At 34.0% G+C, this 27,415-nt stretch overlaps 1 protein-coding gene across 2 annotated transcripts in view; it reads right to left on the bottom strand.

Moving 5' to 3' along the window:
- DPYD (dihydropyrimidine dehydrogenase) overlaps positions 1 to 27,415 on the bottom strand; it is an 820,498-nt gene that overhangs the window by 608,267 nt on the left and 184,816 nt on the right. For both annotated transcript variants that reach the window (XM_029227639.1, XM_029227640.1), the window contains exons 4-5: positions 20,021 to 20,108; positions 257 to 418 (exon numbers count right to left, since the gene is read on the bottom strand). In XM_029227639.1, the coding sequence (XP_029083472.1) occupies positions 257 to 418; positions 20,021 to 20,108 (250 nt within the window). The remainder of the gene's footprint in view (positions 1 to 256; positions 419 to 20,020; positions 20,109 to 27,415) is intronic.

The raw sequence follows: 27,415 nt of genomic DNA, 5'->3' as shown, positions 1-27,415 counted from the left end.
TCCACTTCATATAATTTTCAGTGAAAGTTTTTTAATAACCTTCTGGGATTACAATTAAATTGACATATGGTTTTAGAAAATTTCATTTTTGAAGCCAAGTTGTTGAATAAAAATACTGTTTATGGCACAAAACACTTTCACTTTACCTGTATTATCACACTAAAAATATTGGATATCAACAAAGCATCAAGAATTAAAGTTATTTTAAGATTTTTGTGCTTTGGGGGGAGGGGAACAATGTATATATCTTACATACCTCAGTAGCAAACTGTTGCAATCCACCAATATTAATTGGTCCCTCTTCAGTGGCATATAAATTGCATCCACCTACACAAAGATCAGAAGTTGGACATACCATTCCACAGGTCAGACCAAGTGGGTTATCAGAAAAAATCATCTTAGCAGCTCCATAATAGTTCTGCAAAAATAAAATAAAATAAAATTTTCTTATGTAACAATGTACCTTTTAAATATTCAAATTATGACCTTTTTTTTCTATTAGATTATTGGATTGAAATCAAGATATGTATAAGATGCAGAGGTTATAATACTGTTTACCATCATCAGGAGCTATAAAGCAATTATTAGCAAAGTAATATATAGGAGTATTCAATATAAAACATATTAATAAATGAATAATTTTGGTAGTCGAAATTTAAAATATGAATGTTCTGTAACTATTTTTCTTTCACAAGGCATCTAACTCTATCCTGCTATAAATATTTATTTTCAGTTTTAACAAAGATTAGTTAGGTAGATTGCTTGAACAAGCTTAAAATCTAAACCTTAAGAAAAAAAAAAAAAGATTATGCTCAGGTTATCCAGGTTATCCTCCATTTAACTAAATTAAAAGCAACCAGGGCTCTATTTCCCTTCATTTCTTCTGGCCTGTCCATGGATACTATGTACTGTGACACTCTTTGTTGACTATCCTCCTTCAGTAACATCCTATTAACCAAATATGCAGACGAAACTCATTATACAGGACTAAACCTTAACAAGTTCATCCCTAATCGCTCCCTTCCACACATTTGACTATTATAGATTAGCTTAGAATCCTTTAAGTTTCATTAAGAACTTCTAGGGACTTCCCCGGTGGCGCAGTGGTTAAGAATCCGCCTGCCAATGCAGGGGACACGGGTTCGATCCCTGGTCCAGTAAGATCCCACATGCCGCAGAGCAACTAAGCCCGTGCGCCACAACTACTGAGCCTGCGCTCTAGAGCCCGTGAGCCACAACAACTGAAGTCCATGCGCCTAGAGCCCGTGCTCCACAACATGAGAAGCCATCACAACGAGAAGCCCACGCACCGCAACAAAGAGTAGCCCCCACTCGCCGCAACTAGAGAAAGCCTGCGGGCAGCAATGAAGACCCAACGCAGACATAAATTAATTAATTAATTAATTAATGATTTTTAAAAAAAGGATTTTTGGACTAAAAAGAGAACTGCCATATGACCCAGCAATACCACTACTGGGCATATACCCTGAGAAAACCATGAGTCATGTACCACAATGTTCACTGCAGCACTATTTACAATAGCCAGGACATGGAAGCAACGTTAAGTGTCCATCGACAGATGAATGGATAAAGATGTGGCACATGTATACAATGGAATATTAATTACTCTGCCAGAAAAAGAAACGAAATTGTGTTATTTGTAGTGAGGTGGATGGACCTAGAGTCTGTCATACAGAGTGAAGTCAGAAAGAGAAAAACAAATACTGTATGCTAACACATATATATGGAATCTAAAAAAAAAATTGTTTTGATGAACCTCGGGGCAGGACAGGAATAAAGACACAGACGTAGGGAATGGACTTGAGGACACGGGGAGGGGGAAGGGTAAGCTGCGACGAAGTGAGAGAGTAACATTGACATATATACACTACCAAATGTAAAATAGATAGCTAGCAGGAAGCAGCTGCATAGCACAGGGAGATCAGCTCGGTGCCTTGTGACCACCTAGAGGGGTGGGATAAGGAGGGTGGGAGGGAGATGCAAGAGGGAGGGGATATGGGGATACACCTATGCGTATAGCTGATTCACTTTGTTATACAGCAGAAACTAACACAACATTGTAAAGCAATTATACTCCAATAAAGATGTTAAAAAAAATTATTTTTGGAACCCGACTTGTTCATAAATTATACAACTACATCATCATTTACTAAATAATAAATAATAAGTTGAATATTTCAGAAGAATGTTTTCCTCTAATGAAAATTAAAATATTGGGCCTGACCAGTATTCCTCAAAGCTGTCAAGTATTTTACCAAAACTAAGGAAAATTTTGAGAAGCTGTAACAGTCAAGAGGTCCCTAAGGAGATGTGACAACTAAATGTAATCTGTTATTTTGGACAGGATCCTGGATCAGAAAAAGGGCATGAGGTGAAAACAAAGGAAATCTGAAGAAACTATAAACTTTAGTTAATAATAATATATTAATAATGTTTCACTAATTGTAATAAATGTGCTATACAATGTTAGATGTTAATAGTAGGTGAAACTTTGTATGGAAATTCTCTGTACCATCTTCACAATTTTTTAATAAATATAAAAATACTCTAAAAATACTTTTTAAAAAAGAGATGGTAGAACGTATTTAACAATATGAAACAAATGCATTTATTTTTCTTTTGGCTTTTGTTTAAAGTACTTTTGAAGGTCTTCGAAAACACATACATTGCTTCCATAACTAACTTCAATCATAAATACAACTTCCTATATAAAATACTGATGATAATAAACAACAACAATCATCTTTACTATTTATTGACTCTTTACTATATTTCTAGAACTTTACCAGGTCTTTATTTAAGTTTTAACACCAATCATCTTATATAAGATGTCCAGCACTAAATAAAAAATTTCTAGGCATAAGAAAAGACAGAACTAAATCCCTGATAATCAGAAAAACAAATAAATAAATGAAGCAGACCCCAAGGTGATCCAGAAAGTAAAGTTAGCAGATGAAAACTTTAAATTAATTTTAATAAAAATTCAGTCTAAAAAGACACACAAAATAGATGAAACAATAAAAATATAATTAGAATATTGTAATCTGTTAAAAAAGAATCAAACTGACATTCCATAACTGAGTAAAACACTTTAAAATAGATCTAAATGCATGGTTTTAACAGCATTCATGGTGGTTTAACAATATTTCTCTTATTCTCAGATCTGTCTCTCCACTCCATTTCTGTGCTTACCACCTTATTTCAGGCCCTCAGACCTCTGTCTGGGAAAAGGAAATCATTGTGCACTGTTGGTGGGAATGTTAATTGATGTAGCCACTGTGGAAAACAGTATGGAGGTTCCTCAAAAAACCAAAAACAGAACTACCATGTGGTTCAGCCATTCCACTCCTGGGCATATATATGAAGAAAACGAAAACACTATTCGAAGGATTACATGCACCCCATGTTCATAGCAGCATTATTTACAAAAGTTGGGATGTGGAGGCAACCCGGATGTCCATCGACGGATGAATGGATAAAGAAGACATAGTATTCAATGGAGTATTGCTCAATGGAGTATTGGTCTTCTTAGAAACCAACAGTCACAACTGACATATGTAAATGTTTCTTCAGTACACTTGGAACCCGAATGATTTTTTGGCCAACCCAATATGTTCAACTGATTTTTTTTTTTTTTTTTTTTGCGGTACGCGGGCCTCTCACTGTTGTGGCCTCTCCAGTTGCGGAGCACAGGCTCCGGACGCGCAGGCTCAGCGGCCATGGCTCACGGGCCCAGCCGCTCCGCGGCATGTGGGATCTTCCCGGACCGGGATACGAACCCGTGTCCCCTGCATCGGCAGGCGGACTCTCAACCACTGTGCCACCAGGGAAGCCCCAACTGATTTTTAAAAGGGTTCCAAGACAATTCAATAGGTAAAGAACATTCTCTTCAACAAGTGATACTGTAATAACCAAATTCCACATGCAAAAGGATTAAGTTGAAACTCTACCTTACACTGTACATAAAAGTTAACTAACAATGGATGATAGATCTAAATTTTAGAGCTAAATTTATAAAACTCTTAGAAGACAACATTGGAGCACATCTTCATGACCTTGGATTAGGCAATAGTTTTTAGATATGACAACAATGCACAAGCAACAGCAAAAATTCAGATAAATTGGATTTCATCAAAATTAAAAGGATGCCATCAGAAAAGTTAAAAGAAAACCAGAACAGGAGAAAACCATACATGATAAGAAATTTGCATCTTGAATATGTGAAGAATATCTACAACTCACTAATAACAAACAAATAGCCAATTAAAACGAGCAAAGTATTAGTATAAACATTTCTCCAGAAACATACAAATGGCCAAAAAGCATAAGAAATGACACTCAACATCATCTATCAGAGAAATGCTAGCCAAAATGACAATGAAATATCACTTCTCACCTGCTTAGTGGGCTATAGTTGAAAAGACATACAGTGAAAAGTGTTGGCAAAGATGTGAAGAAATTGGAACTCTCATAAGCTACTGATGGGATTGGAAAATGATGTAGCTGCTTTAAAAAATAGTTTGGCAGTTCCTCATAAGTTTTAAAAGTAAAGTTACCATGAGATTCAGCAATTTCACTCTTCAGTGTACACCCAAGAAAATTCACAACATATATCTATGTAAAACTTTGTACACTAATGTCCATGGCAGTATTATTCCTAATGGCTAAAATGAAAACAACCCAACTGATCATCAACTGATGAAAGGCTAAAAAAAATGTTGTATATCCATATAATCGACGTTATTTGGCAATAAAAAGTAATGAAGTAATGATAAATGCTACGACATGGCTGAATCTTGAAAATATTATGCTAAGTGAAAGAAGCCATTCACAAAAGACTACACATTATATGATTCCATTTATAGAAAATATGTAGAATAGACAAAACTAAAGAGACAAAGCAGATTGATAATTGCCTATGACTGGGAATCTGAAAAGAAATGGAAAACAGCTGCTAATGGGTATACAGTTTCATTTTGGGATGATAAAAATATGCTCAATTTGATTGTGGTAATGATTGTAACTCTGCAAATTTATTCACCATCACTGAACTGTGCACTTTACATTGGCAAATTGTATGGGATATGAATTATATCTCAATAAAGTTGTTATTTTAAAAAGTACACTTACAGGACTGGGAATTATATAGGCAATGTGTAAGGCAATAAAAAAATCATTCTTGTGGAAAATAAAAATTTTTTATAAAGGGATATTTGAATAAGACTGCTAAATTAGACGCAAAACTGGACAATATCCTAGAAGGCAACAAAACATCACTTTTGGAGTTATATTTTCTACTGAATGGAAATAATTTGCATCTCTACTATACACAAATCTCAAAGTAAAGATGTAAATTTGCAGTCTAAAATTTTAATTAATGTTACAAATTAATAGTTTTTTTTCCTAACAATTAAATAATACTTAGGTGTCACCTTGTATTTACTTACAAAATGCTTTAGTATGATAATGGTAAACAAATACAGACTTATCTCATTGGTCGTTGGTCTGGTTTTGGATAATTTTGCCTAATAGTGGTAAACATTAAACAAACTGTTCATAATGAACAGTTACGAGCTTAAAATTAATTGGTCTACTCCTAAGCAAACTTCTTTAGTTCCTACTTAAACCCATTCATCCACTAACTCAGCACCTGCAATTAAGCAAGCAGTTAATCACTGCCGAGAAAATCTCAAAGTCTTTGTCAGTATTCTTTCCTCATCTTACTTGACACATCAGGAACATGTGACATGATTGATTAACAAATATTTACTGACTCACTGACTAAAATATCCTATTGCATAATTAGAAGTTTTTATAATATAAAAAGAGTATCATAGCAAAAAATGTCAATTGCAGATAACTTTTAAGGATATTTGAGGAAAAAACAATGCAGAAAGAATATAATCTACTTAAACACCTAAGGATCTTTCCACAAGAATACTGATTGTTTTATGAGCCCCAAATTAGTTTCAAGACTGCACATAAAATAATCACAGAAGAGAAAGAGATACATATTTTTTTAAATGCAACAAATAAAACATTTAAAATTACACTTATGGCTCATGATATGCTACCGCTGTCAAACTTACTAGGGCCTGATCTATCACAGCCTATCATTGACAATAAAACTGTCTAGTAATTTTTCAGCACTCTCATAACTCCAAGTGTAACCATTACATCAAAATAAAATTATAGGAGGCTATAAATTTTTTTTAAATTAATAAGAATTACTGAATGTTTCTTAAATTAAAAAATCACCATGACAATTTTTTTTAAGGCAAATTTATGTTCCCTGATATCAAAATGATTTGCTATCGGAGTAAGAAGTCATTTCAGGCTAAGGTTTAGAATCAGTTTTAAAATTGGTGGCATTCAAAATGACTCTGGAGGTGACAGACCTAAGAGATGAGAGGGAATGTGATACAGTCATTGTAGACTGAAATGAGTAAATAATCAGAAAAGTTCAAAATATGTCTTGGCGTAATGACTTGGCAGTTTGGCTAGAGTAGTTCATTCATCCACTTAGGAAATGATGATTAGGAGATATATTTGGAAAATGTGTTTGGACCAAATTATGGAGAATCTTCACTGTCAACTTTAGGGTTTGGTATTTAATTGAAGTTTTTTAATAGAAGGGTGCCAGTACTAAGGGACTAACTAGGAAGACTACTGTATAGATGATGTGGAAATTCTCAGAAAGGGAGTGGAATTACAGGGAATTTGAAGAAGAAACAATTTAAACCTAAAAAACGGAAAGCATTGGCATATATCACAGAATATAGAAACATGGTTTTGAAAATGGGCTAAGCCAACATTAAGCACCTATTCAGAAGTCACCTTTGCAATCGACCTCTTACAATTAATTTTGAAGAAACGGTAGATAACTCCATGTGTAGAGATATGGGTACTCAGAGTCAAAGACATTCAGAAACCTGTTAGAAAGGGAACACTTCCTCAACTCTTCCCATCAAGAATGTCAAGATCAATATCAATTATTTCTCTCATAGTAAGTGGGAAGATTTCTTGAGCCCTCCTTCTAAACTAGAGTTTTGACTCCTATTCTGTGAGCTCTTAAACCTTTCTAAAAGTAAAAGCTATAAAATTTAAATTTAGTAGGGTACTTTAAAGACAACCCAGCAGTCTCCTTCTAGAAAATACACAACCACTTCAACTGGTTTCTTCATGTTATTCAGTCACAAGTATTTTAGTCTTCTACTGTGTGAAAGAAAAAATGTACAGGGCTATGTTAGGAGGGAAAGAAAATAAATATCTGATCTTTTGTGCACAGATTTATTTTATATATAAAGGATGATGACTTTTCCCTTCTTTAAACAAAAATCTTAAAAGACAAAAATGATGTTTGATATGTTTGCTGTTTTTATCTCAACACAAAAGAACAGGCATTGACTGTTATCCGGTCCATTAACTTACCCAGTGTCTTCTCGGTGCTGAATTTTCTATTACTCATTGGGATTTTTAAAGCATATTCTAAGGAACAACTTATGCCATTTACGTGAGTTAATTTTAAGATAACTTCAACTTTTATTCTTTGTTTTTCATTTTAAAGTTATAGCTTGAAACTTCATTAGTGTCATCCCTCTACAATTTAATGATTTTTAAAGTCATTATCAAGAAACACAAAAAACTCACAAGCCAGCTATTCTCTCATATGGTATAACTATTTTAACAAATAGCTCTATCATATTCAGGCCTTCATGTCACTACAGCATTATCAATACAGCTGGTGGATTTATTTTAAAGTGTTCTTCCTTCTTCCAATGAGTGTTTTCACAGATGGAAGCACCCTTCCAAGATAAACTCCAATCTGTTGCATTTAAAAAATACTTGGGCTAAACTTCAATAAGTTTGCATGTGTGAGAAGGGTGAATTAACATTACTTGTATTTCTGGATTGAGCTATATAATGGTGAGTGTCATGATGTACATTAGTTGAATAGAAAATATCTCTAGTAGCACATACAAAAGTATAGGCAAAGGACATCTCTCTGGCACTCACCATCCCTCAATAAACAATCTATGTATCTTCACATATTTGGCAAAGGAGAGGTAGGGATATATCACGAACAGAATACACAAAAATTCCCGCCCTCACAGTACTCACATTCTTGTAGAGACAAATGGAGATGGAAGAATAGATTTGGATGCTTTTATTCTGAAAATCCTCCCTTCATACCACATACACTAAATTTTACAAAATTTTTACATGAGTAGACTTTAGAACTATGAATTTATTTTAGTCTCACTTAATGCGTAAGGAAATTAAAAAAATCATTCTTGTAGAAAATAAAGTTTTTATCTGACCTTGAGATGCTAAACTAGAAAACGCACATTCAAGTGCACGCACGCACACGTGCGCACACACACACACACACACACGGGCTTCTGAGCCATATGCTCCTGGATTTGAATCATGCTTATACCATATGATTGGAGGAAAATGTAATATCTCTCAGCCTCAGTTTCATCACCTAAGAAATACAGATCAAAATTCCTTCTTAATTAGTCATATTTATGTTAAATATTGTTTAAATACTTGACACAGATAAGATGCCTAGTACATTATGGCGCATAGGGCAGATTTAATGAATTTAAGTCCCCACCCCTTCCCCTAGGCTTTTTCTCCCTAAAAAGGTTTTCTTAACATGTTAATTCTAAGAGTTTAAGATTTTAACACTTATTAAAGAAAACTCATGTTAGGAAGTAGAAGACAGCAAAAAAGAGCAAAAAGTACAGAAAGAAAAATTATCATCAATCTACTAGGTCATAAAAAAGAAATGACATGGAGGCATGTAAGTAGAGGCATAATAATTTATATACATTATAGAAATGTAAAAATGTCACTTCTACTTCTCCAATTTTCTGCACCCTATCCACCTTTCTCTATTAAATTGACCTGAGAACATATAATATTACCCAACTTAGTTAAGATAACTTAGTGTGTATGTGTACATGTACTCAATTCACTAATCATCAAGTATTTATGAAAATCTACTCTGTGAGAGGCCTTTTGGTAAGCACTAGATACACGTGAAGAATCAGTATTTTTGCTCTAGATTGTTCTGGTTAAATGGAATACAATTATCATCTATACCAATATCCACCCTATTCATACCATATATCATTGTTCAAATAACATTTCCTTTAAAAAGCTTTATCAATTTTTCACCATTTTCCAACCAGAAGCATAATGCAGGTATGTCCTTTCTTTGCACTACACCTTTTCAACCACTGTATTTGTTAATATAAATTTACGATAGTTGTATATTTTTCTGATCTGTCTTTTATTAATTTTTTAAAATTTCAGAAACCATGTCTAATCTATAATCTTTGCCTCTAAGCAAGCAGTAGAATATTAGAAACTCAACTGATTAGCATTTATCTTTTAATATCAAAAATAAACATTTAGGTAAAATTCAAAAAGTGTAAAGTACTTCACAGATTTGAATGATCATTTTAAAGTAAATAATGTGAATATCTGTTGTAAAAACTAACAAGCCCACTTTATCCAGAGAAAATAATAAAATGTGCAATAGATTTTGTAAGAAATTTACAAAGGTATAATTGTTTCATTCTTAGAGAGAGATTAAGAAGCACAGAAATAAACAATAGAACATAAGATTATTTCATTTAGTGTATGCTAGAGTTCACATATAGTAGTTTACCATAATTCATGATATACTTTCTTCAAGGAGATAGGATGCCTTTCTACATCTAAACTGCAATGCAAATATAGAAACACATATGTTAGAGTCATGATCATGATGTTAGAATGATCATTAAAGCTAAGAAAAAAAGTAAAAGTAGAAATCTACAAGTATCATTTATAAATATTACATAACTTGAAAGCAAATAGAAATATTTTAATTTGAGAAATTATTGAAGGTGAAGTAAAATTAACATTGATAGAATCCCCTATTTATAAACTACATAAAAATGCTAAAAGATTTTTCTCTAATTTTATATTATAAATTTTATTTTTTACTGAGATTATTTTTCCTTACAACCCAACTAAACTGTACATCCTTTTAAAAGTAACCAGAATTATGGCTTAAATATGATTCTTTATACTTAAACAAAAATATACACACATTCTATACTAAAAGGGCATTTGGTGGCTAAAAGTTTGAACTAGAAATTTAGTATCTGGATGTATTGTTGCACTTCATATGTCCCTCTCTTCTGAAAGACTTTACACTAAAAACAAAGCTATATCATATGAGCTGCCTACTCAGCAAATAATTGAGAATTGTGTCATCTCGGATATAATTTAAATATACTGGTTACTAATATTTGCTACAAAAAGAAAAACTGTGGAGGTTTTGTTGTTGTTTCTCTGTTCTTTAAAAATCTTTTGTTATTGAAAAGGGCAAAAAAGTACAAGTCAATCAAGTTTTTGGCCAAGTTTTAAAAATAAATTTATATTTTCAATAACAAATATATATAATAGCTAAATTAAAAAAAAACCTGAAGGTAAGAAAGAGCTCAAATAATCTCACTCCAAATCATCTTACCCCAAACAAGATTTAAAACAACAAACTCAGTGACCGTTGTTGAACATCATATATATGATAATAACTTGACAGAATTTTACTACTTATGATATTAGAACTAGACTATAATTTAACACTCCTATTTTCTTCTATTCAAGCAAAATAAAGTCACACTATTTTATGAAGTTTACTCTTCACTGACAGAAATGAGAGATTTCTTAACTGACAGGGTGTTTTGGTGTCTACCATAGTGTGTTATATATGGCTCATAAAACCAGCTGTCAGTTACAATCTGTACAGTGGGTACAAATAGATTTATCAGAAAAGTCTCCTTTCCAAGTGCATTAATTTAAACCCAAACTACTTTCAAAATTGTAATTAGTTTTGATTATAACAATTTACTTAAAAATCTTCAATTTATCAAAGTACTTGTCTAAAAATGAAACCCAGATTTCTTTAAGATGACGTCTACTGTGTTATACATTTTGCCCACTCTTCAATATATTAATACTACTTATAAAACTCTGTCAGGATAGCAAATGTGTTACTTATTTAGCTCTTTATATTTTAATAATGACTTATAAATATACATACTTCATTCATATAAATAGCGTAGTGTGATGCAAACAAAAGCACACTCGACAAGGAAAAGCATACTCAGGAAAATCCAGTTACATTATCAAGTGGTTCTGTGATCTGGGATAAATCATTTAACCTTGCTGGATTTCAAATTTCTTTGCCATATAATGGGATGGTTAGTTAGATTAAAATTCCATTTGTCTAGATTCTGTTACACTGAATTTTACTTATTAATAATGACAAATATTCTAAGTAGTATCTCATGTGTTTATATAGATTTTTCTTTGTCTTGATTATACTAAAGAAAAAAGCCATAATTCCAGTTTAATTTACATATACATATATAGACTATAAATCATTGTTCTGTTTAAAAATAATTAATTTTTAAAATATATTTACAGTAGCATATGTTTAAATGTTTCCAAACATACACACAACCACAGTGTGGCTTTACCTGTCTCATATAAAATTGGTTTCATATGTACAATGAATATCTTTTCTCATTTAGTTATATTACTTTTAGATTTTATATTGCTCATATTTTATAATGGATTGACTAATAATGCTTTGTGTTATAGGTTTTCAGAACTAAATGTTAATCTTTTGAAGCAAATACAAAGAAAAGTAGTTAATGTTACCTATGTTGGCTGTGATTAAAAGTAAAAATGTAACCTTTTAAAGGTCCAAAGACATATATTATAAAACAGAAACAGGACAGACTTTGCATAAGCATTAATGATTCAATAGACAATTTAACATCCATCTACCTTTTCCAGCACAATGCATTAGAAAAGAGGGGACATTTTGACAATAATATTATAGTCCTTTGTCTTTAACAGTAGTAAATTTAGCATTCTACCATTTGCTAGACTCAAAACTGAGAGGCTATGTATTAAAGGCTGAATTCCAGAAAATTTAATGTTATACCAACTGATAAATGAATAAGGTAAGATAAGCATACATTTGCATTAATAAATTTAAATTAATATATTAGAGTCCAAACACAGTGTTCAACAATTATTTTGTAGAGCATCTTTCCATTTCATAAAACTAATTTTACATGTTGAGAAAAGTCAGGATATTCTGAAAATAAATATACTATCAGGGGAATAAATATAGAATTAAGTATATGATAGATGTGGCATTTCAGAATAGTGGGAAATGTATTATTCAACAGATCTGGAACTATTAGTTATTTAGAAAAAAAAAAGGCTGAATTTTTCTCTCATCCTTTATACCAAAATAAAAACTCAGAATAAGGCCTGCACGTTACTCTGTAAACCCTTAGATTTATTTTATTTTACTATTGGATTTTAATTTATTATTTTTATTAAAAATATACATGCTGGGACTTCTCTGGTGGTACAGTGGTAAAGAATCTGCCTTCCAATGCAGGGGATGTGGGTTCCATCCCTGGTCAGGGAACTAAGATCCCACATGCTGCGGGACAACTAAGCCCACGTGCCACAAACTACAGAGTCCACGTGCTCTGGAGCCTGAGCCACAACTACAGAGAGAAAACCCATATGCCACAACTAGAGAGAAGCCCATGTGCTGCAACGAAAGATCCTGCATGCTGCAACTAAGACTCAACACAGCCAAAAAATAAAGAAAATAAATAAATATTTTTTAAAATATACATGCTCATTGTAGAAGTAAAATAATAAGGACATTTATAAGAAAAATGTTAATAACCTCTTTACCCTGCCCTCAACCTCAATCAACTGAGGAATCTAAAGTTTAAGTTATTTCCTTCTATGCCACTTTTAGCTTATATATAAATTAGAATTTTTTTCTAAAGATAGTGTTATGTTATTCATATTAATATGCAACTTACTTTTTTCATTTAATAGGGATATCTCTCTAGATCAACAAATATAATAATAATGCATAGCCTCATAACATTCCATAATATAAATATAACCTAATAGATTTATCAATTTTCCTAATGATGGATGGCACTATAATTGTCTCAAGTTTTTGCTACCTCAAACAATGCTATGATTGGTATAATAAATACTATTGTACATATGCCATTAAATGGTCGTACTTTTATTTCTCTGGGAAGAACAGATAGCAAAGCATTGCTAGTACAACAGTATATATATTTGAAATTTTCAAATACATTACTACTGTATGAGACTTCTTGCTTCCTTTCTGCTAAATAGCATAGGAGGTTATGTAACATTTTAACTTTAAAAATATGATGAGAGGGCTTCCCTGGTGGCGCAGTGGTTGAGAGCCCACCTGCCAATGCAGGAGACAAGGGTTCGTGCTCTGGTCCGGGAAGATCCCACATGCCGTGGAGCAGCTAGGCCCGTGAGCCATGGCCGCTGAGCCTGCACGTTCGGAGCCTGTGCTCCGCAACGGGAGAGGCCACAACAGTGAGAGGCCCGTGTACCGCAAAAAAAAAAAATATGATGAGAGAAAACTGGTGTCCCACCCTTTGATTTACATATTTCTGGCTAATATGGAAGTAGGACATCTCTAATATAGCCATTAATCATTTGCATGACCTCTTCTTTAATGTTTATAACTTTTGCCCATGCATACACAGGGTCAGGTTATTTTTTCTCATTTAAATTTTTAGGAACTCTGATTTAACAGAGAAGTTACCACTTAGCCTAAACATGCAGAGCAAAAAAAATGTTCACTTGGTTTCAAGTTTGGTTAGATTTTATTTTAAAATACATTTTTAAATGTGTGTAGTAAAATTTTCTCTCACATATTTCACAGCTTGAAAATTATCCTTAAATCTTTTTCTTTTTATATTTAAAACTTTAGTCCACCTAAAATTTATCTTAGAAGGCCTGATGAAGGGTTCTAAAAGTAAAGTAAAAATTTTATCAGAACCACTTTTCAAAGAACTCATCATTTTCCACTGAATTAAAATGTCCTCTTCATTATATATTATGTTCTCTTACTTACTTGGTTCTATTTACAGATTTTCATCAGTTTCAGAAATGTGCATTCCTATACCAACTCTATATTATCTTAACTATAGTAGCTTTATAGTGAGTATCAATATCTGATGGCAAATCTTTTTGTCTTATTTTTCAACAGTTTCTTCCATATGTCTTCTCAATTACTATTCCAGTATTTACTAATAAAAATGTGGGTTTCAATCATTCTAGACTACCCACTAGATCTTATTTATAGCACTTTACCACATGTATTGAGAAATAGTTATCTACTATGACTCTTCTAATTTAAAAAGTTAAAATTATAGGTAAAATATGTTTTAAAAAGTCACTGTGAACGCATCCATGAGCTTTTATGTCCAGGGACTGAAAAATGACAAGGCAGTAAGCAGAGAAATAAGTGGAACCATCTTAAAGGCATTCATCAAACCAGGTGAAAAAGGCTTTCGTTTTCAGGGCCTTTGAGAACATAGCAAATATAAATTCCTTCTAAAGAAACGTCTTCATTGCTGTCCTCAAAGAACTTCCACAGATAAAGCCTCAAAGAAAATGAGCAGCCAGAATTAAAAAATAATAATAAAAAGATAAAAATAAAAACAGATATTAAACACACAGGGAAACAAAACACTATGAGTGGAGCCAGTAGACATCACAGACAATATAATCAGCCTCACAAATACTTTAGATAGTGGGATTCTCAGAGCACAAAGCTAAGTAATTTTATCTGTTTTAAAAAATTAAAGACAGGCTTGAAAAATAAATAAAAAGCTACCAGATTTTTTTTAATGTAAAAAAAAGGACTCCTAGAAATGAAAGATAAAATTGTAACTCAAAACTCAGTGTACCATTTTAACATGTTTGAAATTGATGAAGAAAGTATTAGTAAACCTGAAAGTAGAATTGAAGAAAATGATCTAAGATGTAACCCCCAAAACACAGAGATGAAAGTTTAAAAAATAAATTGAGTCATTGAGACTAAAGTAAGAATGTTTAACATATATCTAATGAGAGCTCCATAAAGTGAGGAGAAAGACAACGAAATTCCCCCAAATGATGAAAGACATCAATCCACAGATTCAAGAATCACAAGGAAAACCATGCAAAATAAATAAAATGAAATCCAGACTTAGATAAGTCACTGTAAAACTGCTGAACACTAAAGATAAAAAGATCTTTAAATCAACTCCCCTCCAAAGATATTATGACTCTCAAATGAGCAATAACTAGGCTGCTGGTGATTTTCCAATAGCACCAATGCATGACCAAAGACACTAAAATGATATTGTCTGAGAGGTGAAAAAAAATAATAACTGCCAACCCAGAATTTTATACATAGTCAAACTATTTTTCAAGAGTTAATAAATGTATAAACAGCTTCAGAAACAAAAAGAGTTGGTCAACACCATACCCTTACTGAATAAAGATTTAAAGTATTTATTCTAAGCAAAAGTGAACTGATTTCCCATGGAAATCTCAACATGGAAAAAAAACCTGAAGAAAATAGGCAAAAATTTGAATAAAGCTAATCCAATATTGGCTAATCAAGCATTAACAATACTACTGATCAAGTTTTAAAAGGATAGAATTATTACATTATGAGATAGGGAGGGCTAATTAGAATTACAGTACCTTAGTCTATGCCACAAGACCCACTCAGATTAGGTCCCAAAATGGCACAGATCCAGAATATTTAGCTTGTTGTAAAATTTAGAATACAATCAGTCCTAGAAAAAAAATACATCTTTCACATTACTCAAAAATTGGCATCTCAACTGTAAGGGAAACTGACAGACAAGTTCAGAACTACTTATTTAAACCAAATGGCAGATTTAGCTCTGAAGGATAATGGCTTGTTAGTCCTCTTGGTGCATGACATAGACTTTTGAAAAGCTGTGTTCCCTTGAACATCATCTTATGGCAGGTAGGTAAATTTCTGTCAGTTTTCTTGGGATGGATAGAGGTGCTCACACTATCATCTGGCAATAAAAGTGAGGGAACTAGCCTTGTGTACCAAAGAAAACCTGAAATCTCATCACTACATTTTGTTTTATTTATCCAAAATATTCATATTTTTTTAAATTACTGAGTAATAAATTATGGACTTCCTAATACTTTTTTTTCATCTGCTTACTTCTCTTTCATAATAGTGGAGAAAGCCCAATTGGCTTACATAATAGGTTATGTATTGGGACATTAGTTTCTAGGCAAGGGGGAGCCACTGAAGCTTTTTGAACAAGGGTGTAATGTAATTAGAGTTAGGATTTTAAAAAATTATTCTGAAAATGATCCACATTTTATTTGATAAGGGTATAAACCACTTAGCCATTGAAGTTGAAAAGCAAACCCAAAAGGAGGATGGACTAAATCTATTGATTGCACTTCTGCTTTGTAACCTTTGTGCATGTGTGTGCATATGCACACACACACATATATCAAGACAACATATTTAAATAAAAATATTGTTATCAAGAATATTTATCAATAAATTCTGCTGGTTAAATTGTGTTACTCTTCTGACTTCTTGTTACTTTCAATAGGAATCTATGATAAAGAAGAGTCTTTTATTTTACATTGAGTCAGTTAGTCAGTTTTTTTCCTAATGTATATTATTAAATTTATTTATCTAGATATAAAAGTCACAAAATCTAAGTACACAGATTCTGTAAAATATGCAAATCTGTGGTAAAACCAAAGCTTTACAACTTAATATAAAATTTTGAAAAAGAAAATAACTATTATTTGAAATAAAGCATCATGAAACAAGAAACATTTTTTAGCAATTTTTCAATAAATTTAAAGACTGACCTTATGCATACTGTTTTTTCAAAAGAAAACTATTGGGCTTCCCTGGTAGCGCAGTGGTGGAGAGTCCCCCTGCTGATGCAGGGGACACGGGTTCGTGCCCCGGTCCGGGAAGATCCCACATGCCGCGGAGCGGCTAGGCCCGTGAGCCATGGCCGCTGAGCCTGTGCGTCCAGAGCCTGTGCTCTGCAACGGGAGAGGCCACAACAGTGAGAGGCCCGCGTACCGCCAAAAAAAAAAGAAAACTATCAAAAAATATAGCCTACTATTCACAGTTTGATTAATCTGAAACGTGTACTTCCGACTGAGAGATACAATTGTAAACAACAGCCTGCACGAACGAAGGACAGAAAAACTGACTGAGGAGGCACGACAGAATTGAGTGTACCTTTGGAAACTAGAGCTGTAATCCAGTTTGTAAGAAAGTAAAGAATGGAAGTATTGGCCTAAACTCCGCTGAATCACAGAAAACTAACACAATACAACACAAGTGACATCCTTTTTTCAAAAAGGCACAAGGTTCATTGAGTTGGGTGATTCAATTACCCTCTCAACCTGGAAAGAACCCCCCTCCTGATTTGAAGTCCACTGGCAGAGCAATGTGGGACAGCCTACATTGTACACAGCTGGTAAATAGCTAAAAAGCTGCAGGCTTTAAAGTACAAGAATCTCTGACCTTTCATGATTGGTGCAATGATTCTTCAACAAAATACTACTTACAACAGAGTTCCTTAAAAGTCTGCAAAAGATTACATTTTCAATTAAATACCTCCAAATATCTTCTCTTCATACGGAAATCTGTTTAAATAAATACCGAAGTGCAATGTTTCATCAGGTAGTAAAGAATTAATGAAACAACATTTTTTCCTAAAATAGAAATGATTTTAATCTTGTTTAGACACTTTATAAACTTTTCAAAGAATATCATTATTCCCATTTTGTCTTTTTTTAATAAACTTTTGTAGACCTTAAATGAATGTGCTATACACTAATTAGAATCACAAAATCACTATTGAATTATAGAATATATAAGGAAATTTTAGCTAGCATGGATCATAATTCTAGTATCTCCTCATGCATGAAGCCAAGAGTACTACTACCTTAGATATAATTTTAGCCAAAACACTTTCTACTTCAAAATTTGGACATTTTGTTTTACTCCTTTTCTCATGAGGTTATTAAATAAATGAGATTTCATGCACACATTTCACATAAATTATTCATTCTCACATACAAGACAGAGATCCTGTGATGATAAATGTTTGGGATACTACAAAGTTAGTATCCCTTTTCAGATTTCATCTTATTTACAAAACAAACATAAATCATTGATGATTTCCTACTATCTACAGAATTAAGTCTCAAATATTGAGCATAGAATTAAAATATTTTCACGACCTAATCCCAACCTAATTGTCGGGTCTCTTTCCCATCACTCTTGTTCATGTAATCTAGGCTTCATTTTAGCTACACTGAATTTATTATATTTCTCCAAATATGCCGTGTATACACCCATATTCCTGCTTTTTCATATGCTGAATACTCTTCCTGAACTGCATGGATTGCAGCACTAACCATATTGAATTATGGCTAGGTTTTTGTGTTGCTTTGTTTTTTAATGTATCTGGCTTTGCTTACAGATTACGTATTTCCAAAAGGCAAGGTCATAGCAGGGACCCTTTCTTACCCAGTACCTGTCACTGTGTTTGGTACATAGTAGGTGTTCAATGAATAACACCGGCTACAAAAAAAGTAATCACTTGTATAGTATTTACCATATTGAATGAATAGGGAAGTTAATAATTCCACATCAACAAAATATTTGTTGAATAATTACCATATTAGAGATTTTTTTCACATACAAATATTATTTACTTTATACCATAATCCTGTAAGACAGATGCTATCTTTCTTTCATAAATGAAGGTAAATAAGTAATTTTCCCTGGGTTCACAAGCGTTCAATCTAAAAATTCAACCTGGACTTCAAATCCTAAAAAAACTGACCATGTAGATTAATACCATGTCCTATACCTAAGTAATAACCTCTAAATCTTTGAAATCCTGAAGCTATATAAATTTATAATTTTTCTCCTACAATATTTTTTAAATCATTGACATATTGAGAAATGATCTTTATATATTAAAAGGTACCTGGTAGTTGAAGGGGCACTTTACTGGATTTTTGCAGCATTTTAGAACATAAGTTTTAAACCCTGTGAAAGGAAGGATTCGCTACATCCTTATGAGAAGATTACTTCAGCTTTTGCTCAGTTAAAAGATAAGATACTTGGCTAAGAGCTTGTAATACTCCTTTCACAAACAAAAGATACTATTAATTAATTATTCAATCAATAAACCATTCTCTTAGTGAATAAAAATTAGGCTTAGCCTTACATTGACTTAAAAAAAAAACAAAAACTGAAAGATCAAAATTCCTTTTTTTTCTACTCATGCCCATAAAAGTCTGTTTTCTATTTTTTAATTGTTGGGGGGTTTTTGGTTACAACTCTATCAGTCTCTATGAATTATTCCAAATCTTAAACAAATTCCCTTGATTTGTTTCAGTGTGCCAGAGTTAATACCAAAGCACATTTTAAAACAAAGATACGGACTTCCCTGGGGGCGCAGTGGTTGAGAGTCCGCCTGCCGATGCAGGGGACACGGGTTCGTGCCCCGGTCCGGGAAGATCCCACATGCCGCGGAGCGGTTAGGCCCGTGAGCCATGGCCGCTGAGCCTGTGCGTCCAGAGCCTGTGCTCCGCAATGGGAGAGGCCACAACAGTGACAGGCCCACGTACCGCAAAAAACAAAAACACAAAGATACTTCACAAATTTGAATGTGTTCAGATAATCAATGACATTCCTATCTATAAGCATTTAGCAAGCCTAAGCTAGAGTAAATCAATTCAGTGAATGCTTTGTATTAAAAAATGACTAATTTCAACACGAACTAATTTTTAAGACAATAAACAGTGAATACGCATTTCACAATAATCATATCACAAACTGGGAGAGACTAATTAATAAAATGTGCCACATTTTCACAGGCCTATAGAAATCATATTTTTAATACTTTAACCCAATTTACTAAGACAAGCTTTATGCTTTAATCATGGTCATAATAGATAGAGAACAAGAGCAAAGGCTGTTATTAATTTTCATTTGCAGAACTGAATCCAAATTTACCTTGTTTGAGATACTTGTGATGAACGATTTAATATCTAGATTAGTTGGACAGCTCTTCTGACAGGGGGCATCTGCACATTTCAGGCATCTAGGGAATAAAATAACTGAATTAAAGAAACTATAAAGTAAGTGAGATAATATTCTATATATTCTCTACCCTATACCCATTCAGAGTTAATGTCTATTAAGAACAAATAAAATTGTACTATTTTTAGATACAAAAATTTTTTAAGCAATAAACAGAGTACTTGTGTTTCACTTTTGTGAAACTTGTGTTTCACTTGTGTTTCACAAACACTTTTGTGTTTCACCTCCTAAGGTGTATGAAATGGCACCACTGAGGCTAATAACTGCCCTTTCTCTCGGTGTTCCTCCTAGAGTTTAAGAAGATCATACTTATTTAAGATACATCATTCATCCATCCATTTACTAAATCAGTCTTACTTGGATCCCTCATGACACTGATAATGCTTAGAGAATGGAGTCTTTTATGATAAAAGTTTTGTATGCCTTTTACACCACAATTATACAAACACAAAGGTAAAGTCTCTCTTTTTACCACGTGTAAATTCCTTTCTTCCTCCATTCATCCCTCCCACTTTTCCACCCACCTCTCCTCCCAGCCTTCTTCTTCCCCTGCCATCATCCCTCCCTCCCTCCCTCCCTCCTCCAATTTTCTGATGTCTTTTAACCTACGCATTATTCACATGGCAATTGGGCTTTGCAGTAGATGCCTCAGTGCATAGACCAGATCTACCCCCTTTCAGACTGAAGCATTTATTCCTCCAGCTGCTGTGCCCTCACGTGAAGAGAACAGGCTGAACCAAGGTCATGCCCCCTTTCTAACTGCTGCCAGTTTCCAATCACAGGTCAGTGAGGGGAGGTAGAGACCCAGTCTCCTTGCCCCCACTTGGGGAATAGGTCTGCAGGGATCTACTGCAGCCTTTATTGTAGCTATGTCTGTCCAATCCTGATTCCTTCACTCTTGTTACAGGTGTGGATCTTCTAATAAACTTCCCACATACTAATCTCATATCAGAATCTGCTTTCTGCAGAAATGACCAGAGACATGTTCAAACTTCAGTGTTCCTAAGAACCACCTGGGAAGCTTGATAAATGTCATAATTTCCACAGAGAAGCCCCTCCTGAGTTTGAGTTATTGGCCTGGGAATCTGCATTTTGGAAAACCCCTTTAAGGTGATTCTGATAAACATGGTTGGAGCCACACAGTTAGAATCACAGTTCTATAATTACTACCTTAGTACTGAAACCACTGGTTAGAATGGTCTTTAATTTGTACATTCATATACGTATTTGTGTATTCATTTGATAAATATTTAATGAGCCCTTGTTACATGGCAGAACCTGGGATACGAGGTTATAAAAGTGATGAACAAGACCACCATGGTCCTGCTCTCATGGAACTTGCAGTTTGGAGGAAGTTCAGACATATAAAAGGTACTTGTAGTAGTCAGTGTGGTCAATGTGAATTTGGGTAAAAACAGCATGCTAAGGGAGCATATAAGAAGAACAGTAGTCCTGGAGGGAGAGAGTCAGGCAAAGCTTATTGGGAACAATAACACTTAAAGGGATGATTGAAGAATGAGTGGACATTAGGGAAGCAAATGAAGGTGGGATTTGGAGTGCAGGGTCACTCAAGAAAATGACAAAGGATAAAAACAGTACGTGCCAAGGCCTGGAGAGAAAAAACATGAGAGGGTAGGTGAACTAATGGAATCTGGTATGGCATAAAGTGAAAGTGTGATTAGTGAAAAATTAAGCTGGTGATCTGAAATTTAACATATACCATTGTCACATCTGTCAGAAGACGAGAATTCTCTGAGAATTTCACTGAGAATGAGTCCCACGTTGCTCAGTGACAAAGGTCACTAGCTGGCTCATTTTCTATCCACTTCCATGTGTAAAGACGTTGGTTCATTTCCTTTAAGAAAACAATACCGGTCTCCTTGTCATTCTTTTATAAGTCAGAGAGTCCTCTTCATTGTCTGAACCAATTTCTCAGTACCTAATTAATATCTTGTTTTTAAATCTGATCTCTTCTCTCTGGTTTGTGCCCTTAGCTTTCTCTCTAAATTAAATTTTACACAATGAGTACCGAAGGCTTTTCATAATCAATTGTCCTCTCTGAAATGCAGTCATTAAACCTCTCCCCTATCATTTCACTAAATGCCATTGTTAGATTCACATTTATAATTTAGTTGAATTCCTATCTTCTTATACTTATGGGTTTTTTTTCCCTAAAACACTGTCACTGAGTTTAAAAAGAATTTCTTGGAAGTATGATCAGTAGGACAACAATCCAAAAAGAAAACAAAGCATGGTTTATTTGGTCCTTGATGTTGAAACGACGTGATACTTATATGTGTTATCTTCACATGGATAAATATGTTGTACATTAACAGTGGTTTGAAAGGATTTCCTATTACGTGGTAAAATAAAATAGCTAAAATAAAAATAGCTATAAAATAATATGCAATCTTAAATGTCTTCTAATTTGTAAAAAAGTCATTTTGACAATTTTTTAAATATCTGCCACTCCATAAGAATAAAGCAACAGAAATACTTGTTATGATAGATAAAGATATAGATAAATAGACAGAGGATTCTGGTTATCCCTAATGAAGCCACAAGCTTTCGGCTTTTCATTTTTTTAACACGCAACTTGAATAATAAGGCAATTAAAAAATAAAGTTATAATGTCAGCAGGTATGAATGAGCCAAATTAATTCAAAGTGTATTTTTCTGTTCTTCCAGAGAAATCTTATATTCAACATAAACAGATTCACTTAACAGCACTGACAATACAAGGAGTTTTAGTTGTGGTTATTAAGCCTCTTTACCAAATAATTCTCCTTTTATTATTGAGCTAGTTCACAAATAACAGCTGTTGGAAATGTCAAATGTTAATGAGGCAGGGCAATGGAAACCTGAATTGTAGCATTCTTTTTTTCTTTGGTGCCATGAATATGCCAGAATGGGCAGACTCTGATAATAATACCATCTTGCAATTCTCTAAGCGCTCTGCAGACTAAAGTGCATCAGGCTGCCATTAATCCCACTTATCACTCTGACAGCTCAGTAATTACACTACTGCTATAGCCAGGTAGTCCTAATAAAATATCAACCACTGCAGTGGAATGCATACTGGGGAGATGTTTTATTAAACTTGGGGGGGATTGATCATCAAGTGACATTAGTGTTGACCTATTTTTCTATTTGACAATAAATTATCCTTTGACCATGCCATAATAGATATTACAGAGTGCATTTACTGTACCAAATCAGAAAGGTACTGCATTACAATGATGTAGGCAAATGGTGTAAATAAAATAGCAGAAATGCACGTCAGAATGTATTACCTAAATTGCTTTAAATGACTGATACCATGAAAAATCACAGACACAGTACTTAGGGGAATATGTCAACAATTATTGTAAACCACAGTCCTACATAAATTTTTCATTAGAAGTAACATTTAAATTACACTTTTTTTTATCCTCAGTCATTTAATTCCCCTTTTATGTTTCAAAGTAACTCTTTTATAGTGCAGTTTATTTTAAAATGCATTGTAAGAGGCAAAAGTTAACACAGATAAACATTTATGTAATATTTTAATCCCCAAATAATTACATTTATACTGAGTATGTTAAATTATTTTTAAAGCAATAAAAAGTCTTAATTTTTTACCAATGATGAACTTTTTTCATTTTTATATTTAATAGAGAGGACAACTACAGATTTCATTAAAAGCAAAATATACAATCTTTAATAATGTTAATCCTTCATGATTCAACATCACCATAAAAAATGTATGAAAACTTTAGTACCGCTACTTAAAGGACAAAAACTATTAAAGATATATTTATCCAGGAACTTTCTCTAGGGAAAGAGAGCTATGATTCCTCTCCCCAAATATCGGTGAGGCTGGACAGTTATTTTTTTTGTTTTTTTTTTGCGGTACGCGGGCCTCTCACTGCTGTGGCCTCTCCCGTTGCGGAGCACAGGCTCTGGACGCGCAGGCTCAGCGGCCATGGCTCACGGGCCCAGCCACTCCGTGGCATGTGGGATCTTCCCGGACTGGGGCACGAACCCACGTCCCCCGCATCGGCAAGTGGACTTTCAACCACTGCACCACCAGGGAAGCCCAGAGGCTGGCCTGTTTTACTCCACAGTATGACACCAAAAAACATTATAGTGAGCAATGAACTAAAGCATTTCATTCTTCACACATCTGAGAACAGATGCCTGCTTCTTTTATTGTTAAGCATACATAGCAGTTGGAATAGTAACATATGCTTATTGAAGAATTTTCTAATCCATGAGTTTAAATAATAATTAATTTCTTTCTCAGTTTAAAAAAATCACACAAATCTGTTTGAAAGACTTGAAAACTCACATTGCATTGTCTTTGGGTTTTTTGCTAGACTTTGGTTCAATCAAGTCAGCACTGTTTCATCAGGTTATGTATTATCTATGTTAGCTTATATAATCAAACTGGGCAAGTCAGTATTTACATTAAAAAATTTAAATATTTTCTTAATATTCATGTTTTATTTCCTCAGATCTTTGATATTCAGTACCTTTATTTGGAAAGGTCTAACTACTTCAGGTGTAGCAGTGGGTACAGGATCTAACTTCTCCACCCTATTATAACCAGTGTAAGCAAATATATAGTCTAATATCCTTCCCCAACTTGGCAACATTTCTACTGAAACTGGGCAGAATGGAGTATCAGATTGAATGGAAGGTGTGTGAATCAAGAAATGGAGGTTAGAAGTGTCATACATATATCTGAGTTCCACAGCTTACATCACTTGCACCCAGATTCTGTCATAATAAAAGGACCCAAGAAAGCTGGTTGGCATCTTTAAAGTATGATGAGACTATTACAATAACTGAATTTTTTTTTTTTTTTTTTTTTTTTTGCGATATGCCGGCCTCCACTGCTGTGGCCTCTCCCGTCGCGGAGCACAGGCTCCGGACGCGCAGGCTCAGCGGCCATGGCTCACGGGCCCAGCCGCTCCGCGGCATGTGGGATCTTCCCGGACCAGGGCACGAACCCACGTCCCCTGCATCGGCAGGCGGACTCTCAACCACTGTGCCACCAGGAAAGCCCTAACTGAATCTTTTTATCCTGTGCACCATTCTGCCTTTTAACCCCACCAACGATGTTCATGTTTTAAGGCTTTTAATATTTATTTGATTTTATAGGTTAACAACAAAACAATTTTTAAGTAAAGATATTTATCCACTAGAAATTTCCATTCACATGTGGGTGCTCCAAGACAGTTCAAAAGAAGGAAAATTTAGGGCTTCCCTGGTGGCGCAGTGTTTTAGAGTCCGCCTGCCGATGCAGGGGACACGGGTTTGTGCCCCGGTCCGGGAGGATCCCACATGCAGCAGAGCGGCTGGGCCCGTGAGCCATGGCCGCTGAGCCTGTGTGTCCGGAGCCTGTGCTCCGCAACGGGAGACGCCACAACAGTGAGAGGACCGCGTACCGAAAAAAAAAGAAAAAGAAGCAAAATTTAGAACAGTACACAATTCACACAATCAATGCTCAAAACATTTTGTTGGATGATCATGAATCTAGGAATATAACATAGTTAAAAACTTTTCTACAATATTTCTATAGTCTGTGTCAGAAAATTGTTTTGTCTCAAATACTAATAGCTAAAAATGTGCATTTTACACTTTTTGCATATTTTGAGTTAAATGAAGGAACTTAAAGTTAAAAATAATACTCATTTTTGATCTTCATATATAACAGCTTCTTAAAAATTAATAAGATCACTTTTATCTCCACTTCATAGATGAGAATATTGAGCCTCTGTAAATCTCCCAGAAGCATAATGAAACCAGTGGCCAAGGCAGCTAAAGGAACTACTGGAACATATTTACCATCTTACGCCCATCTAGCCCATTCAGGTATGAAGGCAACTCAAAATTTTAAAAGGTGATGTTTTACTGACCTCCTCTCTTGACAACACTAGTGCCTCCTTCCCAGAGTAATTTGAAGACTGAGAAAAAAGCAGTTGAGAAGTCACAGCTAGAAAAAGGCTATAGTATCCTCTCTCCTAGAGTCCAATTTTAGTTTAAGAAAAAAAAAAAAAAAAGTGGAAGGTAGTCTTAACCATCTCCTCAAGAGGCTTCTCAAGTCAAGATGAAAACATTAGAGTTTTATGATATTACACAGTTTCGAAGGCTAATTCAATTACAGCTTTAAATGGCTTTAGCTGTAGCCACTTCTATTGGAAAGATACTTTTTGAGCATAGTCTTATTTTTGAAAAAACTGTGTGTGCTACAGAAACCTCAACAGCCTAAGAAGCCATAAATTTGCATACATCTTGTCCTACAAGCAAATAAAACACTTCCATAAGACTTTAGTACATATTACCTCCTGAAAATTTTTAAACAAATATATCGTCCTATTTTACTACACAAAGAGAGTATCATCATGAGTATCTGAAGAATGCTGCTCTTAAACTTAGATTTTTCTCTTTCTTATGAGAGCCAATGGGACTTTAAGTTTTTGTTGTACAGAGGTGGAACAAGAAGAATGTGATGGAATCTGTATATATTATAAACTGCAAGAAGTCGTTGAAAGAAAATAAACACACATCATGCATATATGCATAAGACAGAAATAATTAGGTATGAAAAGAGAACCAAGTATGATTAAAGGAAGTGGGGTCAGTCCTTAAGGCTTTCAGAATCTACTGGGGCTTTAAGATACTAGAAATAGCAGTTTTAAATAATAAGCCAAGATTTAAATACCAATACCAAAATCTAAAGAAAATAGGTTTATTTGCCAAATGTAGGTTACAGCAGTGAAGGAAGAGTGCCCCCATTTCCAATTTATCTCTACTATAAATTTATTTGAAGGGTACAAGATCATGACTTACAAATTGAATTGCTGAAATGGAATAAAAAATGTTATTATATTGTAACTATTACAAGTAATTGGGAACTTCCCTGGTGGTCGAGGGGTTAAGACTCTGTGATCCCAATGCAGGGGGCATGGGTTCAATCCCCAGTCAGCGAACTAAAATGCCACATGGCGCAGCCAAAAAAAAAAAGTAAGTATTACACATTCACAAATTTTAAAAACATGTCAGTAACACAGAAACACTTAAGGTCAATGAATACAGAACAAATCAAAGTATTTATTAAATGTTTTTTTCTGCCAAGTAGATATCTAGGCCCTAAAACCTATAATTTTATCCCTGTCATTTGCAGCTACAACAGAGGTATACTTTGATCAAGAAAACCAGAGATACTAATAGATAAAAGTCCTGCTTTATGTCCTGGAGGGATGGTCCGCTTGGCAACACTCTTAGGAAACCTTTTTTTTTTTTTTTTTTGCGGTACGCGGG

This window comes from Monodon monoceros, unplaced genomic scaffold, assembly GCF_005190385.1.
Source record: "Monodon monoceros isolate NGI ecotype Baffin Bay Population unplaced genomic scaffold, NGI_Narwhal_1 Super_Scaffold_18, whole genome shotgun sequence".
Taxonomy (NCBI): Eukaryota; Metazoa; Chordata; class Mammalia; order Artiodactyla; family Monodontidae; genus Monodon; species Monodon monoceros.
The sequence above is the reverse complement of the archived record's forward strand: the minus strand, read 5'-3'. Positions and strand labels throughout refer to the sequence as shown.